This window comes from Natrix helvetica, assembly GCF_964273705.1.
Source record: "Natrix helvetica genome assembly, chromosome: 2".
In the NCBI taxonomy this organism is placed as follows: Eukaryota; Metazoa; Chordata; class Lepidosauria; order Squamata; family Natricidae; genus Natrix; species Natrix helvetica.
The window spans coordinates 121,350,858-121,376,240 of record NC_138552.1 but is presented as its reverse complement, the minus strand read 5'-3'; the positions used below and the strand labels follow the sequence as shown (position 1 = coordinate 121,376,240).

At 45.8% G+C, this 25,383-nt stretch overlaps 1 protein-coding gene across 2 annotated transcripts in view; it reads left to right on the top strand.

The window, feature by feature from the left end:
* Positions 1 to 25,383, top strand: part of SUCLA2 (succinate-CoA ligase ADP-forming subunit beta) — a 42,299-nt gene that overhangs the window by 2,995 nt on the left and 13,921 nt on the right. For both annotated transcript variants that reach the window (XM_081942933.1, XM_081942932.1), the window contains exons 2-6: positions 8,644 to 8,821; positions 14,202 to 14,301; positions 21,007 to 21,169; positions 23,466 to 23,594; positions 24,452 to 24,590. In XM_081942933.1, coding sequence (XP_081799059.1) covers positions 8,644 to 8,821; positions 14,202 to 14,301; positions 21,007 to 21,169; positions 23,466 to 23,594; positions 24,452 to 24,590 — 709 coding nt within the window. The remainder of the gene's footprint in view (positions 1 to 8,643; positions 8,822 to 14,201; positions 14,302 to 21,006; positions 21,170 to 23,465; positions 23,595 to 24,451; positions 24,591 to 25,383) is intronic.

Below are 25,383 nucleotides of genomic sequence, written 5' to 3'. Positions count from 1 at the left end.
TAGATGTACAAATTGAATACTTTAGTATTACAGCTTCCCCAACAAAATATTTCTTGCATAGAACCAAATATCTTCAATTTTCTGCTTGTCCTCTCCATATGCTGTTTTCTTCATACGCATGGCTTGTGCATTTTCATTAGCTTCATTGCCAAGGAAGTGTTTCTATGTTGTTTTTTGCCTGATCTTTATTAACTAGTTTAATGGTTTACCTCCATTTGGCAAAAATGTCTCCTTTTTTTCTTATTTCTGAGTTGCAGATGTATTATATCTGACAATGCTGAAAATGGGACAATTTATTCCATGTTTATGATCGCTTGCAGGGGAAAAATATTTACAAAGTATTTGCTAACCTGTTGGACAAGAACTGGGAAGAACCAGATTCACATCCAGCCATTGAAGCACAGTGAAAGCTTTGGGGCCAGTTATTGTCTCTCACCTCAACCCGTCCCACAAGACTGTTGTGGGGACAATGCAGATGAGAATTCTGTAATTTTTTGCATCCTATTTGACCTCCGGGAGGAGAGGAAGGATGCAAATTTAATACATGCATTATAATACATACCCATGAAAAATATTTGAATGGTATTTGCTATCCAAACCTTTAATTTAGAGAATGAATGTACATTTAATTTACTTAGGACTGATTTAAATATTCTCAGAGAAATAATGCAAAACAAGTTACTAGAGATGAACACTACCCTTTAAAACTAGCCTAATAAAAGTTTGAGATCACTTTAGGAAGGTTCTATGTTTCTTATATATGAGCACTTAAAATAGATGGCTATATAGATGAAAGACAATGCACCTTTTGAAAGAGAAGGGGTTTTCCAGGAAGAAGAAAGGGAAAAAGGGTCATACTCAATGTGTTCTCATTGCTGTCAGCTTGAACAAGAGTGTGATCTTGAATATTCTTAGGATTTGTCCTTAAGCTCCATTGCCAGGCCAAGAGAAGAAGATCAGTTCATGATTTCAGCTGTCCTATTGAAAACTGTTCCCTTCATACATCTTTACTTGCTCCTGCTAAGCTCTAATTGCTCAGCTCTATTTGCTTGCATGTTTTCTACTAGGAAAAAAATGAAAAAAGAAATAATTGAAGTCTTTGAAAAACCAAAGATAATTCTCTCTCCCTCTCATTGATTCAGCTCAGAGCAACACATGTGGGACAAAGATTTTAGCAAGACAGATTAGCAGTGAGTCAATTCAATTTCTAATGGAAAACAACCTTTTACTGTCAGCCAACTGATTATACATTATTGAATGGCTGTTCTGCACCTTAAAAAGGAGTGGCATCATTGATGCAGGTTGTTGATTTATAATATAAAGGTTTGTTTATCAGACATATAGATGATACCAGACTACAAAGTAGAGTTAATATTTTAGAAGACAGATTCTAGTTTTAAAAGGATCTTGATTGTAGAAAACAGTATTTGTCACAAAAATAAATGAAAATATAGGTGAGCCCTATGTTTATACGGAAAAACTTAGCCTGCTTTTCTCCCTTTGCAACTTGTAGGATATGTTTGCCAAACACACACACATTTAATCATAACTATGTATTTTTCTGTTAATCTGATTTTTTGGATTTGTACAACACATGAATTGTAATCTAAAACAATTAAGGTTACACAATACACTAGGTTAAAATCTGCTTAGTTAATGTATGATTCACTATGTTGTGCAAACACAGCCAACAGAGCGTGATTATTAAGTCTCAGGTACCAACCTGGACTCAAATAGCTGATGGTGATTTCATTGACTTTGCCTTTCCTTATTGTTATTTAAAATAAGAGTATTTTTTCACAACCCAACTGATAAGAGTATTTCTTTAAAAAGTTCTGAACTATCCCCTCTTCCTTATAGGCGATGCAGTATCTTCAAGCAGTTGTCATTGCCTAAGTTACCACAGCACATAGTCGAGTTATATTTTGTACTTCTCATTTTTTTGTTAGAATAGTCCAAATGGAATCTACATATATTATGTTTTCTTATATAATTATTTCTGCTCCTTCAAATAGGATAAAGGTTAGTGTTTTTCACATCTCACATTACATTCTAGACTCTTTCAAGGCTTTAGTAGCTTAAAATTAACAAAACTTTTACTTAATTTTGAAAAATAAAGAGAGTACACAGTAGAGACTCAGATGCATTCATTTTGCATACATGCCACGTTTTAGTGACTGAATATTCCCGTTGTTACACTTTGAGAATGTGTAGTGTTTTCAGTATGTTCAAATTAACTCAGTAAAACCTAGTGTTTCTAAATAAATGTATGATATGTGATACAAATATAGGCATTTGTGGATAACGGTTTAACCTGCTAATTCTTTAGATGCTGGAATATCACTTGTTCCCAAAAGGATTTATAGAAAATGAGGTAGGATGGAGGATAGCTGAAGCACAGATAGCAGAAATGGCTCAAAAATAATCAACAGAGGCTAGAACATACTTTTATGTACATCTAAGACTTGGACTTCTCTGTTATGTTCTTTTGACCTGAGAATATGGACAAGAAACTTGTGTTAGACTGTATCTCAACTCAACTTCTACACATCACGGCTGAGTTAATCAAGTTTCAGAAGATTAGCTGAACAGGTTGAAAGGTAACTTCATCCTTAAAGAATGAAAAGTTGCTGAATATAAGGGGTGTATATATAAAAAAATTAGCTCTGCTTTCTTGGGATCTTAACAGTAATTAATCTGTTAATATCTCCTTTCAGGTGAAGGGAATTTAGAAGGTGGTAGCTACATAACTGCAGATGCTCTTGGAAGAAGCAGATTATCTAGTTCTGTTTTGATCTAGTTTCAAGTCTTGGTTGTGAAACCTATTGGCTGAGCTATATAGAGAGAGAAGTATTAGGAATGCAACCTAGTTGGGTTTTCTTGACCTCTCAGTGTTTTTTGATTCTGTTAACCATAATGTTATTCCAGGCCAGCTTTTTGTACTGGAAATTGGGGTTGTTATTTTTTTTACAATGGTCCCATTACTTTTATACAATGGTCATGTGAAAGTCAAGTTTTTATGTATTCTATACTGTTACAAATGTTGTTTGAAATCTTTATGCAACTTTCAGGGGCAATCATTAGATGAAATTAAAACTATTCTAAATATCTCATATTCTCTTTTTTAATATTATGATAAACTGCGCTATGGATTAATATCTTGAGAAAATGGTAGGCTAGTTAAAACCCAGTAGGTAGAGGTTATATCCCAATAAGCAACATAGTTGTCTAGTTTGGGAATTTACCTGTTTTGGACAAGAGAAAGTAGTTATATAACCTGGAGATATGCTTATATAATAACCATCATTGGCTTCCAGGACAAAGTGTGTCCTCTTTCCGGTTACAGTTATTCCTGGATATGGATTGTTCTGAATTACTTTTAGATTTGATTATTGCAACGTGCTATCCTTGCTATTACAATTTAAAAATATTACATTTGTTCTGAAGGAGCTGTCATTTTGCTACTTACAGATTAAGCATACTTATTCTGACAAACAAAACTCCCTATAGACTCTGGCTATTGGATATAATACTTGTACCATGATTTAATACTCCTTTATCAACTAATCTTAGTCATGCCATCTTGAGGATACAGCATACATTAGGAATTTATTTACAGAATTTATATCAAGAATGCCCTCCATTATGGCATTTGCTCTGCTTAGTTAAGTTGAGCAGTAGGCATTTGAGATTTAAGGTGTATGTGTGTCTTTATCCTGACCTTTGTTTATATGCAGTTGCTGAATGTTTTGTTTGGATACTATTGGGAGATGAGTTCCTTCAGATCAGTTTTGTCTCCTAGCAACTACCCTGACAACCTGTAGTTTTCTTGGCAAGATTTCAGAAGTGACTTGTCCTTGTCTTCTTCCTAGAGCTGAGAGAGAAGGGCTGGCCCAAGGTCAGCCAGCTGTCTTCATCCTAAAGTGGGACTAGAACATTCAGTCTCCTTCTTTCTAGTCCTGATGCCTTAATCACTACACCACTGACTCTTTTTGAACAATATTATTATAAAATAGACACAGAAAATTAAGAAATGGTGGTTTGCTCTCAGAGATTTTTTTAAGTAGCCATTTTTAAATGTGGTTGTATTGAAGTGCTTATATTTTAATTGAAATGAATCCCTGCTTTTGAATTGTTTAAAAAACAGAATAAATGAAGATTGCTACACAAGTTGAGACTGGGGTCATGAAGTAAGAGTTTATACTTGAATGAGATTGTGGTAATGGTTTGGGGAATAATGTGTTCTCCATTATGTGGAGAATACTGTGGGGAAACAACACATTTCTAATCTGCTAAACAATTTGTTTCCTGACTGGCTTCCAGCTTCCCATTATCTGCTGGATGTGTTTCCCTTTCCCCTTTCTTTTATCATCTAGAGCCTTGTTCCCCAAACCCTGGGCTACGGACCGGTGCCGGTCCGTGGATCAATCGGCACCGGGCCGCCCGAGGAACTTCCGCTTCCTGATTGGCCGAAAGGCAAACCTCACCACTGTTCCCTCACCACAATTCTGAGAATTGAAGTCCACCAGTCTTAAAACAGCCCCAAGAAGCGGGGAGGCAGAAAAAGAAACGGAGGCCAAGGAGCTTCTCCCCGCCCCCTCCCAGCAAAAATCTAACCAGGGAGCTGGGTGGGCAGTAGCAAATTAGCCGATCACGCGGCGTGATCGGTTAATTTGCTACTGCCCACGCGGCGTGATCGGCTAATTTGCTACTGCCCGCCCGGCTCCCCGGTTAGATTTTTGCTGGGAGGGGGCGGGGGGAAAGCTCCTTGGCCTCCGTTTCTTTTTCTGCCGCCTCGCTTCTCAGCCCCGCCCGACTTCAGGATCCTTCCTAAACATTGTGGGTTGAAAAGAAAAAAGGGAAAGGGGCGCTTAAAGTTTCAAAATATTGCATTGGAGCAAAATATCGCTTCAGAGGCAACAGTTCTCATGGGGAATTAGCCCTGGAGTCAAACCTCGCTTTCCGTGCATGCCACGTGATCAGCTAATTTGATACTGCCCGCCGGCTCCCTGATAAGATTTTTGCGGGGGGGGGGAGAGAAGCTCCTTGGCCTCCGTCTCTTTTTCTCCCTCCTCGCTTCTTGGAGCTGTTTTAAGACTGGTGGACTTCAATTCTCAGAATTCTGGGAGTTGAAGTCCACCAGTCTTAAGAGCCAATTTTGCCCAGGGATCTGCAAAATTGGCTCTTAAGACTGGTGGACTTCAACTCCCAGAATTCTGAGAATTGAAGTCCACCAAGGGCATCAATCACTCTCAGAATTCTGGGAGTTGAAGTCCACAAGTCTTCAAGCTGTCAGGTTTGAAGACCCTGGGTTTTTTTTTTCCTAAAGGGTTAGGGGTGCAAAGGGTCTTGCAACTTGACAGCTTTAAGACTTGCACACTTCAATGCCAGAGTTCCTGAGCAAACATTTTGGTTGCTAAGCAGGAGCGTTGTTAAGTGATACTGACATTATATAACATTTTTAATAAAGCGAGTACCTTGAAGAAACATAACTTTGAGTTTCAAATAATACTGATTTCGTTGTTGTCTTAGGTGACATTTGTGACATTTTGGTGTAGCTGTATTTTATTTTGAAGGCATGTTTAAATACAATTAAATTGAAATTATTAAATCAAAACAAGCGGGCCACGGAAAAATTATCAAACATTTACCGGTCCGCGGCGATAAAAAGGTTGGGGAGCACTGATCTAGAGAGTATCATTAAGAGCTGTTAGATGTACTGAAGGGGTGACGTTAGGTGCTTTTATTTCTGCAAGGCTATGGGGGAAGCCTCCTCCACTTGTAACCTTCCCGGCTAGCTTCCCAAATTGTGGACATATCACCATGCAGGGGGGTAATTACACAGTAATGTTTTACAGTGGCCAGATGTGCACAAAGGCAAGGGGAAATTTTTCGGCAGGCTGCCAAAACAGAATTGAAATCTCAAAGATTTCAGCTCCACACCTGAAGCTTCATGAAAGATTTCCCCTCTGTGCATGGAAGGGAGCTGGGCTGCAGGAATATTGGAGACCAAATAGGCTGCTGCCAGGAGGATTGCAGCTTTTCTTGAGTTTTGCTCCATCTATTTAATGGCCTGGGAGATTGGCTAAACTTACAGCCAGGGATACAAGGATTGCAATTGCTGAGCAAAGCAGTCACATGCATGTTTCATTTAATGACCACTCAAGGACCACATTCCAATCCCAATTGTGGTCATAAATCAAGAATTCCCTGTAATGATATTCCAAATTAGTTATACAATTTATCAGTGGATGTTGCAGTGAAGCAGATGGTTAATGTAATCTCTCTACTACATTCAAGCTGTGTTTTGCCTAAAGTCTTAACACTGATGGAACAGTTTCCCAGGAAGGAAAGAGCGGGCTAAAACAAGACATGGCACAATCCCAATCTGGATCATGGGAAGAGGAAGAGATTTATAGGCTAGCCACTTCCTAGAAACTCCTATTGATTAAGTTTTGTCTGGCAAGGTTCTGTCTACAAGTTGTAAGAAAATAAAGAACTGAACTGTGGCTGGATTGTGTTATATCTTTCTTGGGCTAGGATTGATAATTACCTATTAAATATTTTAACTTTTGATTTTTCTAGAAAGGGTCTACTGTGGATGTTCAATGGCAGTTAAGTTTCTTTTAGTCTTAACTCTCCAGTTTTGGGAATCTCTGCCATTAAGAAAGCCATCTCAATCTTGGTTCCTAGATGTTCGGGTAGTTTCTATATTTTGTCACTTTGCTATCTTAGCTAGGCATCCTAGGAAATTAACTCAACTTATAGTAGATATTTCAAATGGTTCTGTAAGCTTTTAAAATTTTTGTCAGCAAACTGCCAGAGATCCGTACCATCTGAATTAAACTGAATTAAATCTGACTTCTCTGGGGATAGTTAGAATGGTATTTGTAAAAAAGCATACAGTTGGATTTTAGGAGATCTTAAAAATGTTTATAATTGCCTAATCAGTAATTATTTCAGTGCTCTGGTTGATATGAAAAATAGGCAGCAATGTTATTGCAGTTAATTGTTGGTGCATGTCAATTTACTTCAAAAATGGTCCTGTGGTATAGAAACAGAACGCAATAGATATTGCTGTGGCAATATCTATTGCAAAAGCATATTGCTTTTGTGAGGGCTAGTTGAACTTATTGTCTTTTAACTTCACATTGAGAGTTCAAGCAAGCTTTTTGTCCTTTGACCCCCAGCTATTCTACTCAAAAGAAGACCACAAGACTTATATCCAACAGTCTGCTCTATAAGAACAACAGGAAGTGATAAAAAGCATTGTGAAAACTGGAACAGAAAAAAAAATCCAAATTTTAAAGGCCAAAAGATCAAAGTCCAACACATGACCTGACCCTTTCTTAAAAGCATTTAATCACATAATAGTTTGTAATCATAGGTTGTTTATATGGACCCTTCAGTATTGGAAATGTTATATGATGTGATGTCTCGGTGCCTGGAGGCCGTACGGGTCTGGATGGGAGGTAACAGACTCAGACTCAACCCCTCCAAGACGGAGTGGCTGTGGTTACCGGAGTGGTTGTGGTTACCGGCGCCCCGATTCAACCAGTGGGTTCCATCACTGGCCATTGGGGGCGAACAACTGGCCTCCATGGAGCGGGCACGCAATTTGGGCGTCCTCCTGGATGCCCGGCTGTCGATGGATGACCATGTGACAGCCGTGGCTAGGGGGGCGTTCCACCAGGTTCGCCTGGTGCGCCAATTGCGTCCCCTATTGGATCGGGACGCCCTTCGCACAGTCACTCATGCGACGGTGACGTCCCGTCTGGACTACTGCAATGTTCTCTACATGGGGCTTCCCTTGAGATGCACACAAAGACTGCAGCTGGTCCAGAATGCGGCCGCGCGGGCAATTATGGGATGTACTAGGTACTCCCATGTAACACCTCTCCTGCGCGGGCTGCACTGGCTACCTGTGGTTTTTCGGGTGCGTTTCAAGGTGCTGACTATCATCTTCAAAGCGCTCCATGGCACAGGACCTAGTTACCTGCGGGAGCGCATCCTACGCCATACATCCCTGCGACCAATTCGCTCTCACAGAGAGGGGCTCCTCCGGGTGCTGTCCACCAGACAATGCCGGCGGGCGGCGCCCAGGAGTAGGTCCTTCTCTGTGATGGGCCCGACCCTATGGAATGACCTCCCCCCCCCCCGATATTAGAACAACTACCGATCTCCGCTCCTTCCGCAAGAAATTAAAGACCCACCTGTTCCATTTAGCCGGCCTGGCCTAACCGTAGTTTTAATTGCTAACACTTCTGGCCGGTATTTCAATCTCGGGGGATAGATTTTTTAGATTGCTTTTAATTTTTGTTTTAGAACGGTTTTATATTGTCTTGTTTTTATGGGTATTCGATATTGTATTTTGTATGTGGTTTTTAGCTGTTTTGTACACCGCCCCGAGTCCCTTCGGGGAGAGGGAGCGGTTTATAAATGTAATAAATAAAAAAATAAAAATATTTGGGGAAACAGAGCTTCCATCTCAGCCTGTGAATTTCTATGAGCCAGAGGTTTTTGGTCCAGTTGGTAGTTATACAATGTACTGCTGCAAATGTCAGGCTGCTTATTTGAAAGACTAATGCTAAAGGATTAATTACTTTTTTTGTTCAATTGAAAGCTCTGTTCTAATTTCCACAGGTTATAGGCGGAAATGCAGTTTTATTTAATAGACGTGTATTTCAAGTTCAGCAACGAAGGAACTTATCACTGCACGAGTATTTGAGTATGGAATTACTGAAAGATGCTGGCATTTCTGTTCCATATGGATTGGTTGCACAGACACCAGACGAAGCTTACAACATTGCAAAAAAAATAGGTAAATGACTAAATTGTAATTGTATATACAATAAAATTTATAGGTTCATGCAGTACCCCGTTTTCATTCTTCAAAGGAAAATACCAAAATCATGAGATTTGGGCCATTTTAAACATGTGTGTTTATTTTAACCCCCATTCCAGAGTCTATCTATATGAACTTAGAGGTTAACTTAGACCTTAGCTATTCTAGTAGATGTTGGGAAGAAGCTAATGTAAATTTCAATAATACAGGTCTTCAGGTTGGAATTAATTGGTATTAACAGATAAATGCTACTAAAATGTTATATTAATCTAATTAAAATTATTAAATCACCTAAAATTAAAAATATTAATATTAAAACTTACCTAATTAAAAAAAAATCCAGTAGTGCAGCTTTATGGTAGAAGCTGTCTCTGCATAACAATCTTTATGATTGAGGTTCTTTACAGTTGATACAAGTGTTGATAGTGGCTGTTTTATTATTAGATGTTTATACTACCTTTGTATATATAAAACTCAAGGCATACCCAATACTCCTTCCTGATGTTTTCCCCCCAGCATCAATCCTGTGAAGTGAGTTGGGTTGAAAGAGGTTGTCTAAAAGTTAGCTTGGATTCATTCAGGCAGTAGGGATTTTATTTTGCTACATATCATGATTAAGCATACTAAAATGAATGTGAACCCTAATTATTTTTTAATGGGAATGATATCAAAAGGAAAGGCAGCAAACTTTTTGTTAACACTTTTTTTAGTTCCACAAGCGCTAAACTATTTTGAACATTTTTAATGCTCAAACATTCTACAACAACAAGAGCAGAAAGGAGAAGGTCTATGTGGCTGCCAGGGCGGCGGAACAACGGGACAGTGGAGGAGCGACTCCAGGAAGATAGCGAGTCGGTGAGGAGAACGTGTGGGAGGCGAGCTACATCCTGCTATGCGGGGGCGGCGTCTGATCTAACCGACGATGGCGACGGGGCGCCAGAAATGGCGCTGGAATATCGGGCGCCCTATTTCTCATCTATTGCTCTGACCGCAGCCTGGCTAAGAGGCCAATGGGGCCGGTGGGACTGGAGAAGAAAGCCAGGGGGTCGCCGGAGGTTCTGGGCGACCTCCAGAAGATCAATAGGCTGAGCAGCTGGCCTTAGCACCCCGCCTACCCCCCCGCCCATCCCCCCCCCGCACCCCCGCTGAGGTGCGATCCCTGTATACTCTAAGAACTACCTCTGGGCCTCTGGGCCTTAAGAACTACCTCTAGGCCTCGCTGGTGGTCTGTAGATTACTATGGATCCCTGTATACTCTAAGAACTACTTCTGGGCCTCTGGGCCTTAAGAACTACCTCTGGGCCTCACTGGTGGTCTGTAGATTACTATGGATTGCAAGGTCTGCTTCCTCTTCCATCTTATCTGCCTGTCAAATACTCATTGCTCTATTTTACATCTAGTTACATCTTGGACCTGCTGCAAAGAAAAACCCTGCCACAGCCATAGTCATGGATTGATTAACATTTTTATCTATTCAAGGTCTGACATTCTTCGACTGCGAGGGTCCCCCCTCTCGCAGGCATGCCCCCTTGCCCTGAAGAGGGCCCACCTCGATGAGGGGTTTATTAACCCAGAGAGGTGGAGGAAGCGGGGGATTAGGGGTTTTTTAATAAAATGTTTTTTAAAGGTTTTAAGGGGTTCCAGGGAGGGGGGGAGGGCTACTTTGCCTTGGGATATGGACATTGCCAGGTCAACAGGTGGGGTCAGGACGGAAGGGAGCGGAGTGAGGGGGGTGGGAGGAAACACCATTCCTACAAGGGGAATTCCAATTGCGACGGTCGTAGGGAGGGGTGGGCGCGAGGACACTAGAAGAACATATAATCGGTTGGGAGACCGGGGCCGCTGGATACGCCCGGTCGCTTGTACCAACCCCCGCAGGCTAGGTGGACAGGATCGGCAGAACCTGGGCCTTAGGCTGATGTTATGTAATGCGAGGTCCGTGATTAATAAGGCCCCCCTCATCAGTGACTTGATCACAGAGGGGGAGCCGGACCTCGCAGGAATAACGGAAACCTGGCTGGGCCCAGAGGGGGGGTTGCCCCTCAGGGAAATGTGCCCTCCAGGTTACCGTGTATTCCACCAGCCACGGGCCCAAGGTAGGGGTGGTGGGGTAGCGATAATCATCCGGGAAGATTTGGCACCGAGGGAATTCACTGTGTCGCAGATTTCTGGTTGTGAGTCTCTGGGTGTGAAATGGGGCCCAGGGAGTCAGCTGGGCCTGTTGATAGTATACCTGGCTCCCCGCCATACATCAGCGGCCCTGCCCGGGCTCCTCGAGCGGATCACGGAGATGGCGGTTGAAACCCCCAAGCTATTAGTGATGGGGGACTTTAACCTGCCATCGACGGGAGAGGCATCCGGGGCAGCCCGGGAATTCATGGCCTCCATGACAGCCATGGATCTGACTCAAGTAGTTCAGGACCCCACACACGAGAGAGGCCATATACTTGATCTTGTGTTTGTCTCCGACCAGTGGACGAGTGATCTGGGAAGAGGGAATTTAGTCATCACGCCCCTGTCATGGTCAGATCACTCACTTCTCCAGCTGGACTTCCCTGGCGCTGCTCCCCACCGCGGGGAGGCGGAACCAGACTATCCCAGATGGTTCCGCCCCAGGCGTCTGATGGAGCCAGATAGGTTCCAGGCAGAGCTTGGGCCACCTCCTGCAGACCTGCCCCACCCCCGGGCAGAGGACCTGGTAGCCGCTTGGAATAATGCGGCCGCCGGTGCCTTAGACCGGGTGGCGCCTTTGCGGCCTCTTCGACGGCCACGTTCTACCCGGGCCCCCTGGTTTAACGGGGAGCTAAGGGCAATGAAACGCCTTAGGAGACGCCTAGAGAGCAAGTGGAGGTCCTCCCGCTCCGAATCCGACCGAGCACAAGTAAGAGCCTACGTAAGGACTTACCTTGTGGCAATAAGAGTGGCCAAACGTCAGTATTGTGCCACCCTTATAGCGTCCGCGGAGAACCGCCCTGCCGCCCTGTTTTGGGTGACCCGCTCCCTTTTGTCACAGGGGCAGCGGGACCCCCCATTACTGGGCCGGGCAGAGGAATTTGGAGAGTTCCTGCAGGATAAAATCGATTGGATCCGAAGGGGATGGACCCACCTCAGTGCTCCAGTGGGGACGTCTGAAGCTAGTCTTGAGAGACCATGCTGGGAGGAGTTTGACCCTGTTGTCACCGAAGATTTAGACAGGTTGCGCGGGCGACTGCGAGCCACTACATGTTTATTGGACCCGTGTCCCTCCTGGTTGGTACTGGCCTCCTGGGAGGGCTCACGAGGCTGGCTACTGGAGCTGGTGAACGCTTCGCTGGGTGAGGGCCTTTTACCAGCTGCCTTGAAAGAGGCGGTGGTGAGGCCCCTGCTCAAGAAGCCTTCTCTGGACTCAACGGAGCTAGCAAATTACCGTCCTGTCTCCAACCTTCCTTTCTTAGCGAAGGTTGTTGAGAGTGTGGTGGCTCAGCAGTTTCCGCGTCACCTAGAAGAAGCTGATTATCTAGACCCGCGCCAGTCCGGCTTCCGGCCCGGTCACAGCACGGAGACAGCCTTGGTCGCGTTGGTGGATGATCTCTGGAGGGCAAAGGATGGGGGTTGTTCCTCCATCCTTGTCCTATTAGACCTCTCGGCGGCCTTCGATACCATCGACCATGGTATCCTATTGCGCCGTCTGGAGGGGTTGGGGGTCGGGGGCACCGTATTACGATGGTTCCTCTCCTACCTCTCTGGCCGGACGCAATGTGTGTTGGCAGGAGAGGAGAGGTCGACCGCGAGGCCCCTTATCTGTGGGGTCCCACAGGGCTCGATCCTCTCGCCTCTCCTGTTCAACATATATATGAAGCCGCTGGGTGAGATCATCCGTGGTTTTGGGGTGGGATACCATCTGTATGCTGATGACACTCAGCTGTACATTTCCACCCCAAACCACCCCAACGAGGCTGTTGAAGTGATGTCCCGATGTCTGGAAGCCGTACGGGTCTGGATGGATGACAACAGGCTCAGGCTCAACCCCTCCAAGACAGAGTGGCTGTGGCTTCCGGCTTCCCGGTTCAACCAGCATATGCCATCGCTGACCATCGGAGATGATCAATTAGCCCCGGTGGAAGGGGCACGCAATTTGGGCGTCCTCCTTGATGCCCGGCTGTCTATGGAAGATCATGTGACAGCCGTGGCGAGAGGGGCGTTCCACCAGGTTCGCCTGGTGCGCCAGTTGCGGCCCCTTTTGGACCGGGAGGCCTTGCGTACAGTCACTCACGCGCTGGTGACGTCTCGCCTGGACTACTGTAATGCTCTCTACATGGGGCTCCCCTTGAGGTGCACCCGGAGACTGCAGTTGGTCCAGAATGCAGCCGCGCGGGTAATTATGGGGAGATCGAGGTTCTCCCATATAACACCTATCCTGCGCGAGCTGCACTGGCTTCCTGTGGTCTACCGGGTGCGCTTCAAGGTACTGGTTACCACCTTCAAAGCGCTCCATGGCACAGGGCCTAGTTACCTGCGGGATCGCGTCCTGCCCCATACATCCCTGCGACCCGTCCACTCACACAGAGAGGGACTACTCCGGGTGCCGTCCTCCAGAGAGTGCCAGAGGGCAGCGCCCAGAAGTAGGGCCTTCTCTGTAGTGGGCCCCACCCTTTGGAATGACCTCCCCCCAGACATCAGAACTACAACCGACCTTCGCTCCTTCCGTATGAAGCTGAAAACCTACCTGTTTCGACTAGCTGACCTGGCATAACTCTACAACCTCCCCAGCCCAGGGCATTTTTAATTGTAATTTTAGTTTTTAAGGGTCAATTTCACTGGGGTTTTAACTTTTTAAGTATTGTAACTTATTTATTTATTCTTACCTCCTCTATACGCTATATAATACCTTTGTACGTCGCCCCGAGTCCCTGTGGGGAGAGGGGGCGACTAATAAGTTCAAGTAATAAATAAATAAATAAATAAACCTCATGCTGCTGCTTTAAGCTTATCTAGAAGTGAAATATTTGGTCTCAACTGACTGTTTACAAAAGCATTTCTGATAGTAATCTCCTTTCACTAACAGCTAGTGCACTTCTGACCTGTTTTAGTTAAAAAGCAAACAGCAAAGTTACATCTTGAGGAACAAGTTCATAATCTTATTGGAATCTTTTTTGAGCTTTACATTTTTCTAGCTTGACACCAAGGATATTTTACAATAATAAAAAGTTGGTTTCATTTTTTTCTTCACTATGCAGAGAATAGTTTCTATCTTTGCATACATTATTTTGTCATTGATTTTCAAAACTAGATGTACAATTGCTATAGATTAAAAGATGTCATGCGATTTTTAATATTTAAATTAAGACAGTTCTTGCCTTGTCCCTTTTTATTCTAGGTGCAAAGGATCTTGTTGTAAAGGCACAGGTTTTAGCAGGTGGCAGGGGAAAAGGAACATTTGAAGGTGGCCTTAAAGGAGGAGTGAAAATAGTTTTTTCGTAAGTTAAATCAATAAATGAATACTTTTAGATCTTAAAAATCTACTACATTTAGACGTTTCCTTGAATTATTTTAATATCAGAATTCTAATCATGTTTGTTATTTGAAAAAATGACTGTGAGAAGAGCAATGCTGGATATGATCTGTGTAGTTCTACATTTAGAATCCAAGTGGCCAGATAATGCCTATGGGGAACCTGAACAAATCTTTCCACTTGCGATTATAAGCACCCTATTTTTCGGAGTATAAGACGCACTGGAGTATAAGATGCACCATGATTTTGAAGAGGTAATTTTTAAAAAAACGTTTTTGCACTCTGCAGGCCTCCCAAACTTCTGCACGACTCATTTTTTGAAAAAAAAAGGCATGCAGAGCTTTGGGAGGCTTGTAGAGTGCTCCTTGGGGCTGGGGGGGGGCAAAAATGAGCAAAAAATTGGCCCATTTTCCAGTAGAGTAGAGGGAGGAGTCACTCGAGGCTTAACACAGCCTGATTGGTCCATTAGACTGAGAGAAAACTTCTTAACCTCCTGTCTCTCCTATTGGTTCCAGTTTCCTCTCAGTCTTTTGGTCCAAGCACTGTGTTTTGGTTCTCCAGATAGGAAATATTTACTAATTCGAAGAAATCCAACCTGCTAAGGTAAATTTAAATTTTTAATTTGATCAATTGGCTACTCTAAAGACTAAATTGAAGGCTGCGCCCAAACAGACAGGCTTGTTCCTGTCCTGAGCAGTCACGGAGGGCCCTGTGGGGCGACCCCTCCCTGCTGCGGGCCGGGTGCCCTGGTCTGATTCCACTGACCACTGCAGCCCCAGGAGCCAAGAATACCGCCCACAACGTGATCGCGGCGCAGGAGAAGAGCGCTCAAAGATCGCTCAGCTGCACGATCCCTTCCTGCCTTATGATACCGCACCAGCGTCCTCCTTGGAGCCGCGCGCGCCTTGAAACAGCCTCTGATTTTTCCCTGCAAGGGCGAGCCGCGGGGACGTAATTCAATCGCGGCCGCCCGAAAACTGCAGCAATCGGGGAGTGACTCCGGCGGCCATTTTGGGAGCCGCCACGTGCGCTGGCTGGCAAAGTTCTGGAGCGCACTGCTGACTCGGAGACAGAGATAGGAGAGGCAATTCTAAGAGCCACGCCAGAGCCAGCGGACAGATCCAGACCGGCTGGCCTACCGCACCACTGGCAGGAGAGTTGTGCGAGGCCTGGGGAGGCAAACACGTGAGTGGGGCGATGGCGGCGCGCTCTGACCCGGCTCAAGCCGTTTCTGACCAGGCCCCAGAGGAAAGAGAGGCCCTCTCCCACTAACCAAGGGCCAGGTCCTCATCCTCTAGGCCTCAAGCGATGCAGAGACCCTCTAGGGCCACAAAGAGAGATGAGCAGAGGCGCCAGAGGGCCTTGGAAACAACCATCGCCAGGGCAGAGAAACAAGCCCTGGCAGCTAGGCCCAGATCCAGGTCCATGTCTCCAGTTGGTCAGAACCAGGATCCTTCCCCCTCTCCTCGCAGGGGTTTTAGTCCCTCTTCCCCGTCAGTGTCCCCGTCCAGGTCATACCAGGGACCCAGGAGGGCTGAGTCTCCCTCCCTACCGGATTCCCCTGACCCGGCTGAGGCAGAAATGGCGGACCCCTTGGAGGGCTCTCCCAGGCATTTTCATTCAACTAGGGGTCCTGCCCCTCAGTGCTCAGGCCAGTACCGGGAGGATCCGGAGGATCTTAAACACCTCCTGGAAAAAATTAAGAGACTTATTTCAGCAGCAATTTCCTGGGGCATTGCCCAGAGGGATAGGGCTCCCTACCACAGCAGGCCCTATTCTTATTATAAGGGTCGATCTAGGGCCACCTCCCCTTCCCTGGCTAGCGAGGGCTCCACCCGGGGGTAGGACAGCCGCAACGAGTTGGGGTTTTCAGAGGATGAGGACTCCGCCCCGCCGGATTCCCCTTCTACCTCAACTCTTCTGCATCCGGCTATGTTCAAGCCTTTGCTACATAAAGCCAGGAAAACCACCAAAATTGAACCGGGGACCCCTCAGTCCCGCCTCTAAGGGATCCCAACACAGCCACGAACAAGGAGGAGATTCCTGCTCCCCCATTGTTCCTGGAGGTGCTGAAGAATCAGTGGACCTGTCCTTCCAACTTTTCCAACCCAGGCAGCAACGATCGTCGCGCCTATAATGTGGAACAGGCCTTTGCCCAGGAACTCCAGCTTCCAATTATTGACACTCCCATAGCAGCCCTCGTCTCCTCTTCCCCCGTAGTGTCCCGGGATGCGGCGGGCAAGCTGAAGCTGGAGGACAAGTGGGCGGAATTGACCCTACGCAAAAACTTCAACGCTTCCCCTGGGCGGTCAGGACAGCAGCGGCTGCATCTTACTTTAACCGTACCACGGTAATGTGGCTCCGCCAGCTCCAGAATCGAATCCCGATCCAGGACGACCGCTTACACTAGGACATTACAAAGATCCTAGCAGCTTCACAGTATTCGGCTAACGCGACCCTGGACGCGCTAAATTCGCCTTCAGTGCCTTAGCCACGTCCGTCACCTCCCGGCGCCTCCTGTGGCTGTGCAGCTGGCAGATGGACAATAAGGCAAAATGGAACTTGGCCGCAGCCCCCTATGCAGGACCCATCTTTTTTGGGGCGGCTCTAGATCCTATCTTGGTGGAAAATAAGGATAAAAAGAAGGTGATGCCTTCTACTGCCAAGAAGCATGATTACCGCCCCCATCCATACTGTAGGCCCTCCTTTAGGGCTCCCGACCATGATCAGCAGCAGCGGTATCAATCTTACAGGCAGGATAGCCAGTATTCACGTCCCCCTTACCAAGACCAAAACAGGTTCCAGTCCCAGTCCAAACGGCCCTTTCGTGGGGAGGGCGGCCACCCCTTCCGCAGGGGGAAATGACTCGAACCCGAATCTTCCCATTGGCGGCCATCTGGCACTTTATGCGGACCAGTGGGACAAAATCACCACAGACATCTGGGTCAGGGTCACCGTTCGGTTCAGTCTGAGGCTAGACCACTCCCCTCCCCTAGGTTTTTCAGAACTTTTCCCCTCTCCAGAAATCCAGAGCATCGCCGTCTGATGGATCTCGCTGTAAAACACCTCCTAGAGATTCGGGCGGTGGAGGCGGTTCCGGCCGCGGAACGCGGGAGGGGTCACTACTCCAACCTTTTCGTAGTTCCGAAGAGCTCGGGGGGTTGGAGGGCGATTCTGGACCTCAAGTGTCTGAACCGGTTCCTAGTATACAGACGCTTCAAAATGTCGTCCCTCAAATCCATTCTTCAGGGCATTTGGCGGGGGGACTTTCTGGCCTTGGTAGACCTGACAGAGGCCTATCTCCACATTCTCATTCTACTGTCCCATCGCAAACACCTCCGTTTCTCCCACGGGGAGAATCATTATCAATACCGGGCCCTTCCCTTCAGTCTAGCTTCAGCTCTCTGCACATTTACAAAGGTCCTGGCGGCATTGGCGGCTCATCTGCACACAGTGACGGTGGGACTCCAATGCTACCTGGACGACGTCCTAGTTCAGGCAGATTCCCTTCCCAGAGCAAAGTCAGACCTTCGGCTCACCATCCGCTGCCTACAGTCACTGGGGTTCTCTCTCAACTTTCCCAAAAGCCACCTGTCCCCTTCCAATCAGATCCTCCATCTAGGGACGGTCATAAACTCAACGACAGAGATAGTGCAGCTCTCCCCGGACCGGCTGACCAGCCTTCGGCAGCTTGTAACCAAGGTCAGGGCAAGGAGGTCAGTCCCCGTCCGGACCTTATCACAACTCCTAGGCAAGATGGTATCCTGCATAGGGATAGTTCCCTGGGCCTGCCTCCACTTGCGACCTCTTCAGTGGGCCCTGATTCCGTACCAGAAGAAGAGGATGAGCAATTCCTTGAGATCCCTTCGGCTACTGGCGGATGTACGAGCGTCCTTTCGGTGGTGGCTGTCACCAGGTGTGCAGCGGGGGGGCTCGTTTTGGGAGCCGGACAGAGTGACAGTGACGACAGACGCAAGCCTTTTTGGCTGGGGGGCAGTGAAGTCCTCCAACTTGGCCCAGGGACAGTGGACGGCCTCGGATCTCCGCCACGACATAAACTGGTTGGAGCTCAAGGCAGCGAGACTGGCCCTACATCACTTCAGCCAGCACCTACAAGGCCGACATGTCCTTCTTCTGACAGACAATGTCGCCACAAAGGCACATGTGAACCGGCAGGGGGGAACCCACTCTTGTGCCCTTTGGCGGGAGGCTCAGACACTCGGCCTGAGGGTGGAGAGACATTTATCCTCACTGGTGGCGGAACACATCTCGGGAGTGTCCAATCATCAAGCGGACTGGCTGAGCCGGGCGACTCTGGACAAGTGGCAGCTGGAGCCCAAACTGTTCCAGAGAATCTGTCAGCAGTTCGGCACACCCCTGGTGGACTTGTTTGCCACCCCCACCAATTCGCAACTACCTCGCTTCTACTCCCGGTTCAAGACACCCACAGCGGAGGGCACGGATGCCTCAGGAGTAGATGGCCCCCAGGCCTACTTTATGCCTTCCCTCATCCCGGGGACCATCAGAAAGATAGTGGCAGAGGAGGTCCTCGTCATCATGCTCGCCCCGTACTGGCCCAGGAGACCTTGGTTCGCGGACCTAGTCCAGCTCTCAGTGTCGGAACCATGGCGGATTCCTCAAGGGGAGGTCGCCTTGCGTCAGGGGGTCCTAATACATCCGGAGCCCCAGTGGCTCCACTTGACCGCCTGGCTCTTGAGCGGAGGCTTCTGAAGAAGGCTAAACTCTCCTCAGGGGTCATAGCAACTATTGAGGCTTCCAGGCGGCCCTCCACCACTAGGATCTATAAAGCTACCTGGGTGGTATTTGCCAAATGGTGCGCTACCCTAAACCTAAACCCCTCCAGGGCCACGATTCCCAATGTTTTAGAGTTCCTCCAAAAGGGGTTGGAGGACGGCCTATCACATAATACTGTACGGCGTCAGGTGGCTGCGCTACCCACAGTTTTTGGGGGGAGGGGTCCCACACACTCTATCCCATTCTCCCCTCATAAAATGCTTCCTCAAAGGGGCGGCAAATCTCAGACCCCCTCCGGTGCATAGATTCCCGACATGGGATCTCCCTTTAGTCCTCAGGGCTCTCATGGAGGCTCCCTTCGAGCCTCTCTGTACAGTCCATCTATGCCTACTCACCTTTAAGGTGGCCTTTCTAGTAGCAGTAACTTCGGCCAGGCGTATATCGGAGTTGGGCACCCTCTCATCCCGGGATCTCTGTATTTTTCGTCTGGACAGGGTTCTCCTTCGGCTCGACCCCACATTTATCCCGAAGGTGAATACTCCCTTACATAGGGCACAGGAAATTATCTTACCTAATTTTTGTCTGAGTCCATCACACGAGCGAGAAGGTTTCTGGCCCAGGCTGGACGTCCGACGTGCCCTCCGCATCTATCTCAAACGGATAGAGGGGACTCGTAAGACAGAGGCCCTCTTCGTGTCCTTTCAGCCAGGGTCTTTGGGGACCCTGACCCGAGTCCCTTTTTGGGAGAGGGGCGGTCTAAAAATCTAAGAAATAAATAAATAAATAAATAAATACCAAGGTCTCCTCCGCTACCATCAGTAGGTGGCTACGGCAGGCAATAGTGGCGGCTTACGAGGCTGCGGGGCAGGTCCCACCTACGGGTATTACAGCCCACTCCACTTGTAGTGCCACCTCTATGGCGGCTTGGGCTACCAGGGCCCCATTTGAGGAGATCTGTCGAGCGACCACCAGGGCATCGCCGACCCCGTTCATTCGTCATTACAGATTAGATGTCTATGCCTCAGCTGAGGCGTCCTTTGGCCGGAGGGTCCTTCAGCGGGTGGTGTTCCTCCCCCTGGGCCCCAGTCTTCCCACCCTGGGACGTACTTAGGTATGTCCCTCGAGTGACCCCTCCCTCTACTGGAAAAAAATGTTCGTCTTACCTGAACGTGTCTTTTAAGTAGAGTAGAGGGAGGGGTCACATCCCGCCCTAGTTAGTTAAAACAGGGCCTGGGTGGGGGAGGACCAGGTGGCCCCTGGGGATTGTCCTTTGTTCTTAAATTTCAGATGCAGACTTTCGACATCAAGGAAACTGGGAACCAATAGGAGAGACAGTAGGTTAAGAAGTTTTCTCTCAGTCTAATGGACCAATCAGGCTGTGTTAACCCTCGAGTGACCCCTCCCTCTACTCTACTTAAAAGACACGTTCAGGTAAGACCAACATTCTTTTTTCTCAAAAACGGGCCATTTTTTGCAAACATAAAGGGCATGCTGAGCTTTGGAGGGCTTGTAGTGTGCTCCTGGGGACTGGGAGGGCTAAAAATGAGCAAAAACAGTCCATTGTTTGCTCATTTGTACACTCCCCAGCCTCCAGGAGCACTTTGCAAGCCTCCCAAGCCCTCTGGACGTCCATTTTTGCAAAGGGGGCAGGGTTTCGGTAGGCCAAAAATTCAGTACGCTGTATTCAGTGTATAAGATGCATCCAGATTTTCATCCTCTTTTTCAGGAGGAAAGGTGCGTCTTATTATTCAGAAAAATACAGTAACTGGTTTTAAGTGATTCTCTGAACCTAGTAATTAAAGTGTATGTGTAGTCCCAGCAGCCTCATTCTTCATCTGTCCATAATAGAATGCAATTTTTTAAAATACAGTATTTCGACTTTTCTCTATCTTTAATACTTGGGTTTTTTTTTTAGTCCAGAAGAAGCAAAAGATATATCCTCAAAAATGATTGGGAAAAAGTTGTATACCAAACAAACAGGCGAAAAGGGCAGGATATGCAATCAAGTATTTATTTGTGAACGCAGATATCCCAGAAGAGAGTACTATTTTGCCATAACCATGGAACGGTCATTTCAGGCAAGTGCCGAGTATACTCGAAAATCTGCCCAGTACAGACAGTTACCCTGTGAAAATATTTTGCTACATAAATTTTTTGTCCATAATCAATCATATAATTTCCACTTTTCTTTAATATACTTTTATATTAAGTAGCCCCGCTCTACACAGGGCTGCCCTTAAAGAGCACCCAGAAGCTCCAGTTGGTGCAAAATGCAGCAGCCAACATGTTTTATGCAAACTTGGGTGTCCTGCGGGAGCTGCATTGGTTGGTGATTTGCTTCTGAGTGCAATTCAAAGTGCTGATCATCTTTAACGCTCTTTATGGAAGGTTATCTGAGGGATCATCTCTTGCCAGTCATATTTATCTGATCCACCAAAGCGGAGAGGAAAGGAATGTTGCGGGTCCCATCCCCTAGGGCAGGGTATCAAACTCAAAGCCCAGGGGCCAGATCTCGCCTGCGGGATGCTGCCTTGGAAGCCGCAAAGGACTGGCCCATGGTGGTCCTCACAAACTCAGTTTTTGCTGGCAGAGGGTTGCAGGAGGGCATTACAGCTGAAAACAGAGCTCAGGAGCCCATTTTCCCTTGCAGAGCACTCGGGCCACCACAGGCACCCCCAATATGAGTGACATTGAGCTGGCCATGCCCATCCTGGCCACACCATCCCAGCCCCCTAGGTCAAACACAATCCTGATGCAGCCCTCAGTGAAATTGAGTTTGACACCCCTGCCCTAGGGAGGTACACCTGGTGGGACCTAGAAAAAGGGCCTTCTCCATGGTGGCTTCCTACCGCTGGAACATAATTCCTCCAAAGAGTAGAATGGCCCCACTCTAACACTCTTCCAGAAGGGTCTAAAAACCTGGTTTTGCCAGCGGACCTGGGAAATGCAGAGCAGAATGGAGCCCATAAAAAGGCTCATGTGATGTGCTATTGCCAGCGGAGGTGGGGGGTTATTATATTATTTTATTTATTTTAGGATTATTCTCTTTTATTAGTTTCATTGTTTTATATATGAGGTTTTTATATTCCTGTAAGCCTCCTTCAGTCGCCACATGCGAATAGGCGGAAATATAAATTTCCTAAAATAAAAATAAATAAATATTATATAATTAAATATAACATAATAAAAATATTTAAATGATACCTTGCTTGCAACTTTTCAGGTCACGTCTTGTAAAGAATTTGAGGGCTATTGTGTTTCCCCGAAAATACGACATGTCCTGATAATAAAGCCATGCCCCATTTTTCTGGTGGGCAAAAATATAAGCCCTCCCCCACAAATAAGGCCCCTGGACAACCCACCACCTCTGTCCAGGCAGAGCGCCGCTCACCAACCTAGCAGTATTTCGAAGGTGCCAAGCCGTGGGAACGGGGTGGGGAGGCAAAGGTGATAGCGTTGCTTGGTGCTTTCAGAATACCGCTAGGTTGGTGAGCAGCGCTGTGCCCAGCTGAAGAGGGGGGTTGCTGGGCGGCTGCTCTCTTGCAAGCGGGATCCTAAAAAACCGGGCACAGCCTCATGGGCGAATGGCTGTGTTGCGCTATCGCAGCAGCGCAACACAACAGCCATGAAGTGACTGCGCTCACGAGCAGCCACCCAGCAAACCCCCTTTCCAGCCAGGCATAGTGCCATTCACTGACCTAGGGGTATTGCCAAGCCGCGTGAGCACTTGTTCGCCGCCATCCAGCTCCCATAGTTTGGCGCCTTCAAAATGCCAGTGAATGGCACTCTGCATGGCTGGGAGGGAGGTTGCTCCTGTTCTGCTCTCACGCCTCCCAGCCTCACGATGCTCTGGCCCAGCTCTCCCTGCAGAGCCAGGGCACCTCCGCTGCCGCCGCCATCACAGCATGGCTTTTTCGGCAGCTTCAAAACCGAGTCTTCCAGCAGTGGTCGCTCTGAGCATACACTCTATGGTTGTCCGCCAGCTACCTGTATGTACTGTACTACAAGTTGATACCAGACTTATTGTCTTTGACAGTCATCTTATATTAAAAATCCATAAATGATACATTTTTTCCTACAGGATTTCTGCTACAGGGTTTTTGATATAACAATAAAGAAGGCTGGAATAGTTATCAGAATTTAAAATTATATGGCTATCACATTTATATTAATAAACTTCTTTTACTGATTTGTCTTCCATTCAGTCACAAGCATTCACCCTAATTAGTTACCATTAATATATAGCTCTATTTTTTGGAAGCCTAGTAAAAAGCCTTTGTTCTCCCCAGAGTCTAAGCAGAGTATGAATGTGGTTTCTGGTTTTAAACAGTACTAATATAGTACTAAGTTGGCTAACACATTTCCTCTTTTCAGGGGCCTGTTCTCATTGGCAGTTCTCAGGGTGGTGTCAATATTGAAGATGTGGCTGCCGAGAATCCTGATGCAATTGCGAAGGAACCAATTGACATTGTAGAAGGCATTAAAAAAGAACAAGCCATCAGGGTAATAAACAGACCCTTTTTGCTCAGTGATGGCACGTGAATAACATAAGTGGTGCAACCTGTTGAACTGATAAAAATATATTGGATGGATGCCCAGGGAAATGTTCTATGGAGGAAGCTGCAATATAGATCATTGTAATTTGTCCTTAAATAGAATATGTTTATACAATGTATGGTATATTTTGTTTTGCATGTTGGCTTTGTTGCATAACATCCTGTTCTTTGACAGAGATGCAGCATGGGAATTTCAAGAATATATTAAATGTTTTTAGTGCCATCATCATTTTTGTAAGTTCAATAGGAACTAGGTCTTCAGTTCATCTATCTAATGTTGTGTACATTAATTAGCAGTTTCATCAGTGTCATAATTCACAGGCTCAATATATATTTTAATGGAAGGTGTGTATGCATTCTGAAACCTTTTAAAAATTCATAAAAATTTAAATTTAAAAATAAAGAAGAAATTGAATTAGGAACAAAAACAAAAATGTTAGTTTACCTTTGTTTGGTTTGTTAGTTACACAATGCTTAATCAAAACTATACTACAAGTGGATTTCTATTTTTTCCCCCCAAGAGGAATAACTGAATGTTCACTGAAGATCACAGCACAAATTTACGGAAGGAAAGGCTTCATGCTTTATATGTGAATGTATTGCTTTCATCAGGGTTTTTCCAAAATTTTTGAAATGTAACAGGAATGTTGGCAATATTGTTCATCTGTGAGGAGAACAGAGGGTCCCTCACTACAGATAACACTTATTGTTGAGTGTCCTAGATGTATGCTATGCATATTTATTTGTAACATATTTACAAAGTATTTGGTTTCTTACTATCTTCCTCTTTTATTTTCTTTTTAGCTAGCCCAGAAAATGGGATTTCCTGCTAATTTGGTAGATGAAGCAGCTGAAAATATGATTAAGATATACAACCTTTTCATTAAATTTGATGCCACTATGGTAGAAATAAATCCAATGGTTGAAGATTCAACAGGGATTGGTAAAGTACTTTCTCATGGACTTCTTTAGTATGATGACATATAAAAATCTTAAGTTTCAGTATCCAATTCTAGTTTCACTAAAAAGGAAATTATGAACAATAAAACGTACTCGAGATATCATGGTATGATGGAAGGGCAATCTTTATGTCCATATTGCTACTCAATCTTCACAATGGTACTCTTGTAAAATGCTATACATCATTAGTATTCTAGAAGTGTTGGGACCAATTTACTGCAGCTGCAGTTAAATATAAGGATGGCTTAGCATTGTATATGCCTCAATCTATGGTTTCTTCAGCAAACTATGCCACATTTTAAAAAAAAACATTCATCATAAGCATGCAATCTTTAAAAGCAAATTAATGCTGCCTCCTTTTTTGTACGTCATAGAAGTCTTATGATGTAATATATTTTGATTTTGGCAAGGTTGTTATACTCTTTAACAAATTAGTAAAATATAGAGAAGGTTGTACTATTTTATAGAGATATTTATCTGTCATAATTGTTTGATTGTATTTGTACTGAATGCTCTTCAGTGAGTCTGATCTATTTGGAAGAAATGACAAATGAGATGCAATGTAGTGTTTACTAACTTTATATCAGTTTTGGATAAAGAAACAGAGAAGTTGCAGCACAATAAGGATGGGTGCATGCATAAAGATTCTAGAGTTGTAAACCAAATCTAAATACAGATCAGTTCGTATTAGCATTATGCAGCAGCTAAACTGGCAAGATGCATAGTGCCCAATTCATAAGGAGTAATGGTCACTTTATCACTTTATTCTACTTTGG